General features: G+C 36.0%; 1 protein-coding gene across 4 annotated transcripts; it reads right to left on the bottom strand.

The window, feature by feature from the left end:
- Positions 1-3,435: 3,435 nt before the first annotated feature.
- Positions 3,436-17,779, bottom strand: LOC129453541 (guanine nucleotide-binding protein G(q) subunit alpha). Of its 4 annotated transcripts, none has more exons than XM_055217827.2 (8): positions 17,639-17,779; positions 16,277-16,432; positions 14,644-14,828; positions 14,019-14,173; positions 12,784-12,912; positions 10,856-10,985; positions 10,016-10,169; positions 3,436-4,241 (listed from the first exon to the last, which is right to left on the bottom strand). In XM_055217827.2, exons 2-8 carry the CDS (start codon positions 16,425-16,427, stop codon positions 4,039-4,041), a joined length of 1,107 nt encoding a protein of 368 aa, XP_055073802.2. In that variant the 5' UTR covers positions 16,428-16,432; positions 17,639-17,779; the 3' UTR covers positions 3,436-4,038. The 4 variants fall into 4 exon arrangements, with proteins under 4 accessions (XP_055073802.2, XP_055073800.2, XP_055073803.2 ...); XM_055217825.2 differs by lacking the exon at positions 17,639-17,779 and adding an exon at positions 16,751-17,185; XM_055217826.2 differs by lacking the exons at positions 3,436-4,241; positions 17,639-17,779 and adding exons at positions 6,385-7,870; positions 16,751-17,194.
- Between the last annotated feature and the right edge of the window lie 444 nt (positions 17,780-18,223).

Consider the following 18,223-nt stretch of genomic DNA (forward strand, 5'->3'; position numbering starts at 1 on the left):
GAGCCTAAGTATTGTACCCATAATAATATTTTTAACATTTATAATAATATATAGCTCAGTGATATTGCTTTAGCAGCGCAAAAGGTTTTAGGGTTGGCAGGGAACACACAAAATGTATATATCTTCTAATGCACTGTAAATCGATTTGAATGAAAGCGATTGTAAACAATACATATTATTATTGCAAAAAGTTATTGTTAAGACTGAGAGTGTGTTATTAAAGGGATAGTTCACTTTAAATTGAAAATTCTGTCATCATTTACTCATCATCATGTTGTTTTAAACCTGTATGAATTTCTTTTTTCTGATAACCACAAAAGAAGATATTTTGAGAAATGATGGTAAACACACAGCAGATAGTGACCATAGACTTCCATAGGAGGAATAATAAAATATGATGGAATTTAATGGGTACCGTCAACTGTGTGCTTACCATCATTTATCAAAATATTTTCTTAGTCATTTATCACAATAGACCTTTCTCACAGTAACCGGAAATACGTAATCGTCGTGAAAGCGGAGTTCCTGTCAACCGTCAACACACTAGAAAAACACAAACCCGGGCAAGTTTAAAGATTAAAGATTTGAATTAGTTCATAATATCAATATTATTACCATTTATTAAAGTTTTCGTATTTTTTTCGTTTTCTATTACTTCTTTTTACCTTATATCTTAGCCTATGTCTTCCTGTTTGTTCTAAATTATGATGTTTACTAATAAATATATAAACTTAGCACACACACACACGATGTAAAGTGTTAATAATATATAAACAGGCCTATACAAATTAATTTGTATGTAAACATAATAGTTTTAGAACAAACACGTAAGCTATAAATATAAGGAATAAATTGAAAACAGGAAAATGATGAAATATTTAAAAAATGATATTATACAGAATACATGATAGTATTGCTCTTATAAGTACTTCAGCGATTCATATTGTAAAAATAATTGATTTACCAATAAAAAACAATACATATACATTACATACATGCACACATATCAGTAGCCAAGCCATTTAAACTTTTAATTTATAAAAAAAAATAAACGTAACTTGAAGAAAACGTTATAAGAAACATTACACTTAAGAGAAATATAGGGGATACAGACTACTACAGAACACTGGATCCTTAAAAATCATAGTTTAATGCTAAAACACTTCACACAGCTATAGAGAAGCATTCATTTTCTGCCACCAGTTGGGCTTCACCCACAAAAAACGTCATCTCTGTTTGCAAACACGCAAAAGGTCTATAGAGGAAATCTTTTTCTATGAAGAATTTGTCTATAAATATCAAGGTAAGTAGAGAGCGAGTCTAACTGTTACTGAACTGTCAACTAAAACAACACATTATTAGAGTGTCCACTTACACATAATGTATGTATAGTAGATGATATAGACTACCTTACTAAAACATTAAAGTCTGCTTTGAATGAAGCATTATGGTACCAATTACCTTCAATTACTGCCTATGGTTGTCTAAGTGAACGTCTTGTGTGTAGCAACAATAACGTTAGCCGGATGCTATCATTATCTTAACATTTTTGTCTGGTAATGTCTGTGATCATATGTTTGCGTGTCGGGGTGAACTCGTTCCAAGAAGAATGGGTAGAGACAGCATTTGGTTGCAAGCGGCGACCAGTGAGCCCTAAAACGTAATCGTCTTTAGTGAAGTGTCTGCTGCATACACAAGTGCTCCCCTTTCTTATGGTGAAGTTAGGTCCTTAATCTCGCCGGATAGCCTGAATCCACTTCTGTCTAACTTCACCATCAACAGGGAATTAATGGAACAGATACGGCTTTTTACATTGCATTGACTGCGGAGGAAGTAGATTTCCGTGAAGATTGCGTATTTCCGGTCATAAATACGGAAGTTGTGAGAAAGGTCTATACGAATATTTTTTCCTACTGTGGACGTCAATGTTCACTTACTGCTGTGTGTTAACCATCATTTCTCAAAATATCTTCTATTGTGTTCATCAGAAAAAAAGAAATTCATACAGGTTTAAAACAACATGAGGATGAGTAAATGATGACAGAATTTTCATTTTAAAGTGAACTATCCCTTTAAGCTCCACGGTAGATCCCCCTGGGAAATACCAGATACAGTATGTCTATGATATATACTTTAAAAGGAATGTGTTCAGTTCTGTAGTTTATGACATAGTGATGAAAATCGTTATGGCAGTGCTTTTCTAAAGGTCATAATATGTTTCATTAGGTACAGAGATGTATAGATTTGAGGTATTAATACAACACACCAATATACAGTACTGTGCAAAAGTCTTAGGCCAGCACCACCACCAGACTTTTTAATGTCCATCCATATTTATTTTTCAATCTATTTTAATAAGATACAAACGGAAAATAGGGAAAAAAATTAAAAAATTCAAATTTCAAATGTCTTCTTTAGGCATCATCTGTGTTTAGTGTGACCTCTTTTGGCACTTAACACATCTTGAGCATGTTTGAGCAGAATGAAGTAAAAGAATTTCTTTAAAATTAGAAATTAGGATTTAATTTTATGTAGGTTTAAGAGATCCTGCAGTTTCCTGCTATTTGCTCAAGTGGAAGGGGAGTTTACCCTAAAAACGTGACACATCAGTTTACATTTTTATACAGTTTTTAATATACACATTTCCTGTATTGTCTAGATGTATTCTATTAAAGAGACAAAGAAACAATTATATATGATCTCTATAACTTTGCAAAAACAAAGGCATGGTGGCCTAAGACTTCAAGGACCTCTCAAGGACTTTCCAGGTCCAATACCCTCAAATTCAAGGACCAAATGTGGGGACACATTTCAAGTGAGAGCAAGGTTACATTGTGTTACCTTTTAAGATACATTGTTAGTGCGTCTGAATTTGTAAATCAAATTCAACCAATGGTGAGGCTTAACAACAAAGACAGGGTGACGTGGGGGCCAGGAGGTATATCGTTAACTGAAATATTGCCAAAGACGCCGTTACATGGACGCAGGAAGTATGGCAAGGAAGATGCAGTGTCTCGTTCCCTTCTCAGGGAACAACAGCTACATACGTAACCCGAGACGTTTTCATGTGTCAAACACAACTATGCAAAAAAGCATTGTGGTATGAATCAACATTCGCATACAGAAGATATAAGCGAACATTAAAAGCGAACAGTTTAGTATGTGTGCTTCAAAAGTCTAGAATTTGTATGATATTATCCTACACTACACAGGGAATAATATGGATTTTTTTCAGAAAACCTCTCGCATAAAATAGATTCAAGCACTTTCAATGACTTGTATGATATGTATATTTTCAAAAACTTCCCAGGGCCTTGAAATCCACCCCCCTAGGATTCACAAACTTTCAAGGACCCGTGGGAACCCTGTGTATATGTTCCTCTGATTGTGTCTTGTATGCAATAAACAAATATGTAATAAACACAGACCCAGTAATGGCCATTTAGCAAATTCAGTTTATTCAAAAATACTTACATTAATTTCAGGGACAATCTAAAAATTGCTCCCGAACAACTAGTTCATCGCTCATGGTTTCATGGGATCTCAATAACATTTAACAAAACCCTTGCATCACAAATTGAGACCCCAAAAATGACTTCAAAACTCTGTCTATCTACTCCATGCATTAGCTTTATTTAACATTTCAATGATAATATACATTTTGTGATATTCTCTTTCGTTTTGTCAGTATGGCTTAGAGACCGTAAATGTATATTTTTGCCCCTAATGCTTTTTTCAAAGTCCTCAATGCTAAAAAATCAGTCAGTACAGTAAATGCATAAAGTAGCCAAAATAACAAAATGGTAAGGTGAGGTATATACATACCAAGGTCTGTGACTTTCATTCAATCATTCTTTAGAAAAGTAAAAATTTGCTTATAAAACAAAAGTTCTTCTGTATTTCTTTATTACCATTAATGTTTCCAGGAAGCAGCAAAGATTGTCTTAAAGGGTCTTAAAGGATTGTTTTGGGGTGAACGGTCCCTTTTAATAAGCATCTATCTATGGCTCTTGGGAGGTATGTCAGTGTCTCATCATCTCAAAGCATACCAAAAGACTGCAGTTCCCTGATGAGAACGGTTTTCTTCACATCATTGAAGACCTTACGGATGTGGTCAGTGTCAGTTGCACAGGTAAAGTGGTGGTAAATGGACTTTTTCTCTCCGTTTTCTCGATTTGTAGCTTGTTTAAGGTACATGTTACAGATGAAATCCATTGCGTTGTCCACATCTCTTCGGTGGCCTGTTTTCACAATAAGATGGAGTTAGATAAGGGTGGTGGACATTGAGATGAAAAAAACAGAGTACTTAAACCAAATGTAAGCAAAACAAAAGATACATTTAAGTATGGGAAATAGGGATGCATAACGATTGATCGCGATTAATCTATAGCAGAACAAAAGTTCTTGTTCACATCATCCATGTGTGTGAACTATGCACAATAATTATGTATATATAAATATGCACACATGCATGTATAATTTTAAGAAAAATATATATATTTATATATTAAAGGAACAGTATGTAGGATTGTGGCCAAAACTGGTATTGCAATCACAAAACTTGTGGCTAAAACTGGTACTGCAATCACACAACTGGTGGGCAATACACAAAATGACAACATAAACATCAGTTGAGGGCTGCAACTCCACTTTTTAAATGTCAATATCCTGGCCAGACCACTGTTGTCAGTGATATAAGTATTTGAAATGAAAATGATTTCTTAATGTCTAGTGACATATCAGGGCCATTTTATGATTAATTGATATACACTTCTTACATACTGTTCCTTTAAGTATTTATGTTTATATATAATATTAATTATAGATAAATATACAAATGTATATACACATGTAAACAAATATATACATGCATGTGTGTGCATTTATTTATACAAAGTTATTATACACAGTTCACACACATAAATGATGTGAACAAAAACCCCCACTCTGCCATAGATCAATCGCAACCAATCGTTATGCATTCCTAATGGGAAAACAAAAGATCAATTCTAATTTCACCTAAGAAAAACAGTTTATTATTAATAATTGTGAAAAACAACAGCAGGTGTTAAAATCACATTGATAATGCTATAATATAATGTTAAATATACACAAATTAATAAAATTACAGCCTCAAAAAACTATAGATGTTCTTAAATCTGAAATGCATCACAGACTATTACACCATAGGGTGATTTCCGGACAGGGATTTGCTTAAGCAAGGACTAGGCCTTAGTTTAATTAGGAAATATAACTAGTTTTAACAAACATGCCTTACTAAAAAACATTACTTGTGTGCATTTTGAAGCAAAACAAAAGTACACTGATGTATTTTAAGATACATTAAAAAACATTAAATTCTACATTCAAATTTTATTCTAGGACTAGTCTAATCCCTGTCCGGGAAACAGCCCCATAAATTCAAAATAGCAAAAGATTTAATGTTTTATAAATATATAAAATGTGGGGTGTGGGTGGGATACATTTTTACCCCTTTATTGAACATGGTAAGAAACAGATTTAATCTTTCATGACTCATTCACAGTGAATTCGGGAAGATGTGTCTATGTTTTAAATAAAGCAGATGGACTTGGTCTAGTTTGTTAAAAGCCATATTTAACAGATTATCCTACATAATAAGGAGAGTTTATAATGTACCCACCCAGTATGCACTAACCCTTCCAAAAATACTATATGTATACAGACCATTTTGCAAAACTACTATGTATACAGAATATATTATATAAACAAACTTGTACATTATATATATATAACACAAACATAAAAGTGCTTAATAAGCTAGTTTGACATAAAAGTAACAGTAACCTCTAATCTTATGAAAATGCAGAAAACATATTGGGTTGAAGTTTAAAGGGATAGTTCACTCAAAAATAAATATTCTCTCATCATTAACTAAACCTGTATACATTTCTTTGTTTTGATGAACAAGAAGGAAGATTTTTTGAGGAATGTTTGCAACCAAACCGTTCATGATCCACATTCACTTCCATAGTATTCATTTTTTTTTTATTACATGGAAGGGAATGGTCGGTTTGGTAACAAACATTCCTCAATATCTCCTATCTTTCTTCGTGGTCATCAGAAAAAGACATTTATTCAGATTTGTACATGAGAGTGAGAAAATGATGACAGAATTTTCATTTTTGGGGGAACTATTCCTCTAACATAACAACATTAGTTTTAAACATCTCTAATTTGCAGTAAAGCTAAAAAAGTTTTGAGACCACTTTGAAAACACGAAATTTAAAATAGCAAACATTATTACCTAAAATAAAGAATAAATAATTAATATTCATGACTACACTGTAAAAAGTAAAAGTTGGATCAACTTTAAAAATTTATTCAATTGGTAATGCCTAAAATGTGACATTTTCTCAAATACAAATGTAGCTGTTATCAATTTAAGTAACTTTTTAAAGTTTTTTTAAAAAGTAATTTTTTTTACTTAAATTGAGAAAATGTAAATTTATAAAACTTAATTTGTTTAGGTGTTACCAATTGAAGTAAGTTTTTTAAGTAGAGCAGCTTTAACTTTTTTTACAGCGTAGCATTTTATTTCACAAACAAGAAACAGGTCATTTTGCTTGTACAGTGTAGTGTTTCTCCACCCCCTCGAAACCAAAACTCGCCACCTTAAATATTCAGTCAGCTGCGCTGCATTCCTGCAACAGCCTGAGGTGTGATCTGACAACTTCCTCATGCTTTTAAAGTGACCTCGGCTGACACATGACAGGGATTAAGGAATTGTTTATAATATAAAGAAATGTGTCATCATTCTGACCTGTGGGAGGCGCTGTGTGTCTAAAAATGTTTTTTTTTCTACATACAGTATATTATAACTAGGTCAATAAAAAGAAACCTGTAAACATTTCAGAAAAAATAAGTGACACGTGAGCCCCAGTAACAGTGACACTTGGTACTGGACGGCTGGTGTCCCGCAGCCCTCCATGAGTTTGGGTACCCCTGGTGTAGTCTATCTTACTGGGAAAAGTACACATAGCTATGCTCATGTTAGAAGTTAACAGCAGTGGTGTGGCAACCATTTCCCCCTAAAGGTTTAGAATAAATCGTATATAAGAGATTTGACTACCATACGAATATACAACTGTTGCTAATCCCATAAAATGAGAAACTGAAAATCAAGCAGAAGCCTCTGGCGAAGTGAATGGCGAAGTGAATGTCAAGCTGTAAGTGGATGACTAGGATCCACTTATGTGCCATACAGGACAAACCTTACGTCACTAATTGAATATATGAAGCACACAGATAAGATTTACAATATGATTGCTTAACCTTTAAAAACAATGGACCTGATTTTTGGTGCTATTATAGTGAATAAACAAATATGGAAGGAATTGGGAATTTGTAGTTCTGTTACGCCTTAATTCAGTTAAATGCCTTGTTCCTGAGTGCACCCGGCCATGACACTGTTTTAAGCATTCAAGTCATCCACCAAATGTCAAAGGTAGGAATTAAAGTATAGCTTAATCGAAAGATAGAGAAGAAAGGGTTACATAGGCTGGCACAAAATTGAAACAATTAACGGCGTCCTTGGCGTATTCCAACTAGTTTGAGGCCGAAGCGAGATCTGCGCTTATACGCATCCTGAAAAGATCAAGTGCTTCATTGTTGCTTCCCAGGACATTTTATAGTACTCCATACTCCTTCAGAGACGCAATAAGTACAGTGTCTTTCACATCATTGAAAACCTTCCGGATGTTATTGGTGTCTGTGGCACAGGTGAAGTGAGGGTAGATGTGTTTACATTCCTTGTTCTCGACATTGACGGCCTTCTGCTTATAAATCTCTGAGATGAACCCCATGGCTTCTTGCGCGTCCCGACGATTGCCTGAGGGTGGCACCAAACCACAGAGGAGGGGAGTGGTTAGTATAAGCTCGGAAGGTAAGAGTGATTAAACAGGGAGGAGCACATGCCAATTAAAGAGGCGTTAACAGCAACTGCTTGAAAGTTAATATTTTAACTTCATTAGAGCTCAAGGGTCGTCAGTGTGGTACCAGTTTACAACATACTGTTAAATTAATAGTTCTTCTTAAAATGAAAATGTCTTTGAAGTTTAGTGAAAAAAATACTTTTGTGTTCTTCAGATGAAGTCTTAAACGGGGTCGCACACCAGACGCACAGCTCAGCGACACGGCGTTCTAAAAAAAAATCGAACACATTGTTTTCTAGGAGTATACGCACAACAGGTGGCGCCTATCCGCGCCGCCCAGCTACGACTCAGGAAGTTGCTCAAATCCCTGTCACACCACAGAGCGCCACTCGCATAGTTTAACATTAAATAACATCATATTAGTCCCAAATCATTAACGATTAACATTGGCTGCTAACGTATATTTTGTATTTTGAAGTAGACGCTATCTGATGAAGCTCGCGCTATTTAATGTGCACTTCCGGTTAACGATACCTCCGAGTTGTCGTAGACGCGACTCGACGCGGTGCTGAGCTGCGCGTCGGGTGTGTTCGACCCCCTTAAGGGTTTGGATGATAAAATGATGAGTAAAAACTTTTAACGTTAGTAAACATTGTGCTGTTTTTTGTGGGTGGAGCTTAAATGAGGGCAGAAAGACCGCTAACGGCTTCACTAACGCTAGCAAAATTAGTTTTGTTTTTGTATTTATTAACATTAGAAAATGCATTAGCTAACATGAACTAACAATAAGCGATATAGTTTTTCATCATTTATTAATCTTTGTTAATGCCAAGTTATTCATGTTCCTAGTGAATTAACCCACAGTCTATTGACTTAAAGGCGGGGTGCATGATTTTGTGAAAAACACTTGGAGTCGGGCCGAGTACCAAAACACCCTTGTAGCCAATCAGCAGTACGGGGTGTGCCTATTAACCGACATCGTTGCCTGGGTTGTGTATGTGTGGGGCGGGTCAATCAAAAGAAGGTACACATTGTATTGGGGTAGGGGCGTGTTTGTTTAAGTAATTTCAAATGTCAACATTGGCTTTCAGAGATCATGCACCCGCCTTGAACTAATGTTTACAGATACAACTTTGGATTTTAAAATGTTTATGAATTGAACATGAACTAATATTAATAAATGCTTCTGAAGTGTTGTTCATTGTTAATTCATGTTAGCTAATGCATTAACAAATACAACCTTATTGTAAAGTGTTAATGTTTTGAAAAGATGACTTTTTAAAAATCCAAAACCTTCATCCAAATCTTTACATCAAAAATGTGAAATAGTTAATGGCTGACATGTACACGCTCACAATGGATAGATAATGTGACAGGATACCAAGTGTGTATATTAAAGAAAAATTGAGGTAGTATAAATCGTCTATAAGTATGTTCTAGATGGGCGTGGACATGATATAAAGTGTGCATTGCAAACGTGAAATTTTAATTATCATTTCTATCCATCTCTGCTCGTTTTATTGCGTTTAACCACGGCTGTTGTCGATATTCTTCCTAGCCGTGGCAGCAGGTATGCGATTCAATTTAAAATTGAAGCCTGTACTAATACAACAACATGATATTTGCGTTCTTTTGTAGCCGACTCCATGCTATTGGCCGCCTCCAGTTTTCCCTTTGTTTTGCCTCCAGTAGGCAATAAAAGGGCCTATACAGTTCTAATGTAAGACAAAGTTACACCTTTCCTATTGAATTATCTTCTCAGTGCATACCAGCATTATATACACTGACTGAATGGTGTAGATTGTTATATCTCAGATAAGGAAACACCCCCTTCACAGGGAAAGCCTGTTTGCCACCCATCCTGAATTTGCTCTTTAATGGTTGCCATTGGTAACACAGGCAGTGGAAGAGAGAAACTGGGACCATTACCACAAACTGTCCTTCAATATCAGCTCCTAGAGAAAAAGGCATGTCCAACACCACCTACTTTAAAGCCAAAACCTTTTCCTGGTGATTTCCAAACACAACCATCAACTCTGTTTCCTAGAAAGCCTAATTATATCCCGTGCATAAAATAAGTGGGGTAACCCTTTTCTCCATACCTCGGAAATCTGGGAAGTATGTTTGTAAATCTGACGTCTGGATCTTTTCTGCAAGGATGTCCATCTTGTTTAGGAAAAGGATGATGGAGGCAGTGGCGAACCACGGCGAGTGGATGGTGGTGTAAAAGAGCGACAAGCTCTCCCTCATGCGGTTCTGTAGACAGAAAGAGGAAGAGTTTACAGCAGAAGTTCATGATATGAGAAACTGTTGGTGCAGAGAGATTACACAATTTAACAATGTGACAGGTGCAGTGTTTTTGGACAGTTTTTTATATTTATTGTGAGACTTGGTTTTTAACAATCTTATAGAAAGAGGTTTTTTTACAGTGTAATTTTCATAGAAGTTAAGACTTTGCAGTTGTAGTACATGATGTACAATATGTTATGTACTGTAGTGCGAAAAATGTAAAAATATGAAAAAATCTCATTTACGTTACTCTAATTCAAAAATAATAATAAGGAAAAACATTTAAAGGCGCAGTCATTTATTCTGCACACTGTAAAAATTCCTTTTTAGATTTAATTAACTTGAATTTATTATTCATTTCAACTGGCTATAAATTATAAAAATAACGTTAAAATAACTTAAGCAAATTCAATTTATTTTTATCATTTTTAGCAACTCCTCATAACTAATCCTAGTCAAGAAAGTTGAAATTAATTGTAAATTCATGTTACCGTGCAGTTAAGTTACAATGGTTGATATGGCAGTTGTTATGGACTTATACTGACACCTAGTGATGTAGATAAAGCATAAAGCAAACTCACATTCATTTTATGCAAGTATCAGATAATGGATGATTGTGTCTGTTGATTTTTATTACTGTATTACAGACTCACTTCTTTGTTATTCTCCTCCAGCACTTGGTCAAACTCGCTGAGGGACGCTAAAAATATGAGAGACGTCACGTTCTCGAAGCAGTGGATCCATTTTCTCCTTTCTGACTTCTGGCCACCCACATCAACAATCCTTTAAAAAAAATAGTAACAGGACAGAATTAAGTAGAGCAAGTCATTCTTGGAAGCTTTTGTTTAAACCAGAAACAATCAACATTTACTGGCAGAGCTTAAAATTGACTTGTACTTCCTTTCTGTAACCCCTCTACCATCTAAAAAAAAATGAATTATATCAGACAATCAACTCACATATTTCAGGTATTGATTGGGTTTTTTTTCTTGTTATTGTACAGCACATCTACATGTATTTTGAGAGCCCATGAAAACTTGCTAACATGATGCTAAGCTGTTCTGGGTGGTTGTTGGGGTGTTGCTATGTTGTTGCTAAGGTGCCCCGAGGTGTTTTAGCGCAATTTGAGCTTAAGAAACAAAATGTATGGTACAAGGAATGTCAGGTATAAAGAAACACGCCGACTTTTTGGGATTTTTGTATAGTCACAGCGTGTACAAATAACAAGGTCATATGAGACATAGCCATCTTTTAACTGTATACATACTGGGAACTATATTTTCAGAAGGTGAAGCACTGCTACCTGGGCGGAGTGATTAGCGCAACACTTGCGCAAACTCTTTCCTCCTCACCACAAGGCTTCTCAGGTGCTGCAAGCCTTCTGAGAATATAGTTCCCAGTATATGGTTAAAAGATGGCTGTGTCTCTAATGACCTTGTTATTTGTACATGCTGTGACTATACAAATCACAACATGTTTATATAAAATGTTGGCAAAATTTTGTCACTTATTGGGAGCAGTATGCTAGCTGGAGCCATTTACTTCCAGTCTTTGTGCTAAGCTAGACTAGCGTTGGGTGCATCAGACAGAATTACGGCATGCATGGAGAGGAAATAGGTATGTATGTACTTACTTACTCTGGGGGATAAAAGCATAGATATGTATAAAGGCTAGATGTCTCGCCCGCGCTGCTGGCCAATTGAGTGGAACGTCCGCATTTGGCGGCCATCTTACCACAGGACGATTGCTCACTCGTAGCATTGAGTTTTAATGGTGCAGGTACTTTTAAATGACCCTAACTTGCTAAATTTCCTACCTATTTTCAAGCAATTTGGTTTGTTATAAACGTCAAAGATGTACCTATGACACTGCATACATATACAGTATGTTACTCCGCCGTAACACATCTAGCCTTTATACATATCTATGGATAAAAGGGTCTATACAGTTCTAATGTAAGACAAAATTACACCCTCCCTATTAAATTATATTTAATAGAAAGGGGGGATACGGTGAATAAGCCAAAGTCACAAAAAGTCGGCGTGTTCCTTTAATTATGTTGTGATTTTAGCATGTGACTTTAGAGATATCTGTCTTCCCCCATTCAAATAGATAATACTTTAGTCTTGCATGACTGAAATAACTGCCTGGAGGCGTTGCAAACATGACCGCCAAGTGGTATGACTTCCCTTAAGGGACTTTGGTGTTTCTTAGCACAATACTTATGTAGTTGCTAGCTGGCTGCTTACTAGCCCTAAAACTGGCAACCCGTAGCCTGTATGGTATACAATGGTGTTGTGGATTCCCATATCTAGTTCATTTCTGTTTGTTTATTCGTTTTCTGCCCTTTCTTCTCTCCACATGACTAAAATTGTATGTAATGACTTTATAGGCACAACTAGGTAATTTCCATTTCCATTAGCAGGAAGTTCCTGCTTCCTGACGAAACGCATGTTTATGCTTGATAAAACGACTTATTAATCTCCCATTAAACATCAATGTAATTTCCTTGGGAGAGAGATCAACATGTTGTGAGCCCCGTCTAGACAATACAGTAGTTGCTTGTGTGTATTTACTGTACCTGAGGGTGATCTTCTCCACACTAAATGAATAATCATTGATGCCTGTGGTGGGAAACCGGACTCTGAGCACATCCTGGGCTGTTGGGATGTAGTCTGCAGATGCGATACGGTCTAAATTTTTCATAAAGCTGAAAAGACATTTAAAACATACATCAAGTCATGTGACATTATTACTATGCTCGTTTTTCTATGCTTTTCATACATCTATTAATGTAAAGCTGCTTTGAAACAATTAACTCTTGTGAAAGGCGCTAAATAAATAAAATTTAATTGAATTAAATTGAACTTTAAAGATTTTTAAGACCTCAACGTGCTATAATGATGGACTGTCATTCCGAGTTCTGACCCTTTCTTTTTCACATGCGACCGGGTGCTTTTTGGTCATTTTGTCAGTCCTTTTCAATTACAAAATGATATGAATGTTTCTTTTTTTAAATCACCTTTTTGGTCTCACACAAACACACTTTGAGACGGATGTATGGAGTTTTTAAGTTCCATGATGTTTGCTTTTTGCTTTATTGATGTTTGTGTTGTAGATGACGGTTTAATTAAATGTGCTGGTCTGTTTGTGTTTCTTATCATGGCACAACTTGTACAATTGAAAACATGATCGGGCAGGAAGAAGGAGAGGAATAGAGGGAGATTGGCAAATGCTTTATTGTAATATAACAATGCCTTAAACAACTGATTTAAGGTATGTTCACTTCAAACTATTGACCACAAAGCAAAAATAAACACATAAATGTGGCAATACTGAAAAAGTGTTCATAAAATGAAAGATAAACATAGTCATTAATAGAAGAGAATAGAAAAGTCAGTATTTCATGCAACAGAGACTGCAATACTGCCTTGTTTGGAACATGCATGCTTTTCTAAACACTTAGCTGTATTGCCCTCCTATGGTACTATTTGGATCTGCACACGGTTTAAATAGTACAGTATATGCACAACATGTTAGAAGTTTTGCCAGCTAATAATGATCAACAATATGTGTTTATTAATAACAAATTAGTGTTTTATTATTTTAGAAATACACTTCCTACATTGGAAATATTCTTATTATTAATTGAATAGCTCAGAAGCCAGTAACAGTACCTTAGTTGTAAGATCATAGCTGCATGTTATACTGTAATAAGCTACATCTATTAACCAATCAGCATCAAGGACTGCACCTCTCCATTTTATTATTTGCAATATTGACTTATTTACTGTACAATATCCTTTACATACTTACTATTCTGTAGAGTCAAGTAGCTGGTACTCTCTACGGCGACTGTAACAGTTCTTGATACCTGGGTCAGCCCAGAGTCGACGAATATGGTCGACATATTTTCTTTCCAACTGTGTCATCCGATTTATTTCCACTTCCTGAAACTGTTGGCTGTACACCTAAAGATATAAAAAGGAACATTTAAGTTTGGTTCATAAACAATTGTGGTCATTTTCCTATAATCCTGGTCTTATCTGAAAGGGGAACTGACACATCAATTGTATTCAAGTCAGGTGATTGCTTAGTGAACACAGTGAATTAATTATTATTATAAATGACTACACAGGTCACATTTTCAATGTTCTGAAGGCCTAAGTCAAAAAAGCATTGAAAACTTCAAACTTCAAATATATTAACTTGATTAATAATAACACCCCCTCTCACAGTCATTGTCTGACATTGAACTTTTCAGATATTCCCAGAGAGCAAGAGATTCCAAGTCTATTTTTATCTGGAGTCCGAACTTTCCATATAAATGTTTTACACAGGAACTAGGCCAAAACACTGCAGGAGTGTTTTATGAATATTTTTGATATTTAAAAAGGGGTTTAAATCCCAATCCCAAATATTTTACACTTCGGCTGTACACCTCATTCTGTTGGTTGGCATAGGGAATCTTCAGTGTGGTCATAGCCACTGTCATTGCCTTCATAGCTGTGAAGATATTCTGGTAAACGAGTTTAGCATACGCACGTCTGTCTTCTTCCGAAAAACCATTCCCGTGAATTATCCTCATTTGTTTAATAAAAGTCGTCTTCCCACTTTCTCCAGTGCCTAAATTGAACAAGACAAAAGTAAATATTAAATTTAACAGAAAGGGGGGCAGGGAAAGAATGTCAAATGCTCATACACCAGTTCATGGCATGACAAAAATGGAGAAAAAGCATGCAGATAACAAATAATGGTGTATCTCAAAAACGCTCCTTAGGCTAAAATACTCATGTTTTTCTCGTGCACACTGGAATGTTATCTGTCCTGTCGCCAAAAAAGACATGAAAAGGAAAAGAGTAGGCTACTGCTAAAGTCATGCAGTACAGAAAAGCATGTCGTCTAGCGTGTTCGGATACTTTTTAAACTCGAGATGACATCAGCCAGTGTGCGAATTCCTCTGGTCTCCCTAAAGGTCTTCTGTGCTCTCTGAAACTATTTCTGTGTTGTTTTCGAATGTCATAGATAGTAATTTAACTAGGCAGGCATTAACAATTTATTGATGACTCACAGTAGTCCTCAGTTTAATCGCTGTTTTTGAAAAGCAAATATTTGACAGGCTAACAATCACCACATCAAATCAGTGTGAAAGGGCAGAGTAAGTTTGAATGGAATGTTACAGACTACCGTGTTAAACTGCATAACACGAATACAAAACGTGCAAGATTGCTTCAAAGCATCATCACAAAACATCAGATAGTCCAGACACTGGCATGTTCTGATGTTTTCGATTACTCATCGAGAATGTGTCTGTCAAGAGGCATCAGATAACAATCTTCAATAGATAAAAGATTAGACGTGCCATTTACAAATCTTTAGTAGCCTAAATAATAGCTAATGGACAGTTGATAGGACATGTGAAGCAGCCAGTATGATATGCTAGGCTTCATTATTCTGTGCTTTTAAACGGCATTTCTCACATTCTTGCGTAACTATTTTGCCTGTGGTTTCTGTGACAGAGTGACACCATATTGAGAGAGAATATAGACTTAAAAATTGTCACACTGCTGGACTATTAAAACTAAAAGGGGTGGTGATCCCCCCAGACAGGGATCATCTTAAGCCAGGACTAGGCCTTGGTTTAATTAGAAAATATAACTAGTTTTAACTAACATGCGGTAATCAAAACGTTACTTGTGTGCATATTGAGGCAAAACAAAGAGCACTGATGTATTTCAAGATAAGTCAGTGCAAGTTGTTTTCAGTTTGGACAGCTCTTATTTATTTTAGTATAGGACTAGTCATCTGTCCGGGAAACCGCTCTGATGGGTTAAAGATGGTTCACAACCTAAAATGGTGACTGGTTGTGACAACTAAAATATAGAAATTACCTTATACCGACATTTTAACCTATGAATAAGCTGTCAGTTACCCTTATTTAAATGTTCTATATGTGTTATTGCATAACTGTGAACATCTTGAGGTCCACATTTACAAAAATCGAATTTCTTTAGAGGATGTCCTTGGTGTTTATTATTGTGTTTACACATTTCAACGTAGAAGTGTAATCTCACCTAATAAAAGCACTTTGATCTCTCTGCGTTCTCGTTTCTTCTGCTCCGCCAGGACCCGTTTAATTTCATTGTGTACGGTGATAGCGCCCCTCTCATCTTCGGATAAGCAGCAGGTGCACGTCCTGTAGCACCATCTCCAACAGTTCCCCATCTCCCCTATAGGACAAAAATTATTTTAAAGAGCTCTTAAAACTAGGCAAACGTATTTTCCTAAGAACAAATAGGCTTATATGATAAATAACTTGTCTATATTAATGTATAATATCACAATGCGTGTATAAGTTAAGCGTACAGTGAAGCGCGGAACCAACTCTTCTGTATTTTGATATCGGTTTTGAGGTCTTTGAGAAACCCAAACATATTTCACAATATCTGACTTCCCCCACGTGTACAAAGACTAATCCTAACATACATTTCGAGTGCGAATATACATTTATCTACATTTTAAAGACACGAACGCAATTAATCACTCACCTGCATTCGTCGTCACACCTGTACGGAGAGTTTTACGTATTTACGAAACGCGATACATATTTTAGGCGAACAGCTTCTTTCTGTAAGTGTTTTTCCAAAAAAGTTTCTCCTAGGTGATTCTGTAAAGGTTACATCCTATTCCTGGCGTCAGACAGCTCTATACGCAATTTAGCTAAGTCCTCTTTAACTTCGGGCTCCTCTCCTCTGCTAAGTGAAAGCGCGCGTGGGCTGTGTCTCAAAGTTAGCTAGCTTCCTACCTAGACAACGGCTTGAGGCGCGAATAGGACATGTCCTGTGGTACAAACTTTTAGATTCACCATAAAGAAATTAATAACGCTGCTGTCTCGACGCGTTTTAAACTTAACGTGACAGTGAAGACGCCTGTTATGTTTACACAAAGAAACAATAAATATAGATTGAATAGAAGAACGCGTCGCGTGTGAACGCCCCTTTATGCGCGTGTCCTGATTCAGCATTTCCAGGTGTGCTCCATGACATCATTTTTTAGCATGAACCTCACAAAATATACTGTCTAGGTAGGCATCTCACTAGGTTTTGAAACACAGCCATTGCTTTACAGTGGAATGCGCCCTGAGTCACTAAACTGTGGTTAAGCAGGTCTCAATTCGTATGGTGGATAATGTTACTATAAAGTAGATATGTCACTAAAATAGCATACCTTGTGAAGTTTACCAGAGCAAGTCACGACAAAACCCCCGTTCAAAATCTTAAAAACTCTATATGGTTAACTAACAACGAAAATTAATGATATAATCGTGCCTCGAGCGCACAATTTACATCATCATCATGGCACTGATCTATAGATGAGCATATATAGCCAATAAGCTCTTTTAAGTATTAAATTAAGGCAAAATAAATACTTGAAACCTGTTTTAGAAGTCAAAAGTGGTGTTAACTTGTTGAATAGCTGTGCAGGTATTTGACACTCCTGTTTCTTGTGGCCTCTGTGGATGTCAATCTTTTGTCTTCACGTGCAGAACAGGTTTAGCAAGACTTTCATGACCAAACAGATATTGAGATACTCCACATATTGCCATGGGAACCTGGTAAGTATGCCAAAGTCCCAAAGAGGAGATTGTTTTTATTAATGTGGTAGCACATTGTACAAGTTAAACTACTAACGTTTTAAAATAAGTATAGGGAGAAAAATATTAACATTTTAAAGTACACAGCTATAAAACAACTACTGTACAGGGAATTCCCAAAATAAAAAACACCTTTCACAGGCAGTCACGGGTGAATCTGGGCTGTACTTGCATTAAAAAAAATAATAATAATTGTTGTGGATCTAGGAGGCCTCTGTCTGGTTTGAACAATAACTTAATTTAGACTGCGAAAATGACTCGAGTTGAGACCCTCGCCTCGTTTAAAATGCGCCTCGCAAATGTTTGAGTTTATGGGTTGCTGCGCAGACATATATGTTTTATGACGTCACAGTATCGCGAGAGTCAG

Source organism: Misgurnus anguillicaudatus, chromosome 23, assembly GCF_027580225.2.
Source record: "Misgurnus anguillicaudatus chromosome 23, ASM2758022v2, whole genome shotgun sequence".
NCBI lineage: Eukaryota > Metazoa > Chordata > Actinopteri > Cypriniformes > Cobitidae > Misgurnus > Misgurnus anguillicaudatus.

Coding starts and splice junctions, on each gene's coding strand:
- LOC129453541 (XM_055217827.2), bottom strand. CDS start 16,427: ATGGGGAACTGTTGGAGATGGTGCTACAGGACGTGCACCTGCTGCTTA. Junction 14,829..16,276: donor GATCAAAGTGCTTTTATTAG/GTGAGATTACAC, acceptor TGTTCAATTTAG/GCACTGGAGAAAGTGGGAAG. Junction 14,174..14,643: donor ATGCCAACCAACAGAATGAG/GTGTACAGCCGA, acceptor TTATATCTTTAG/GTGTACAGCCAACAGTTTCA.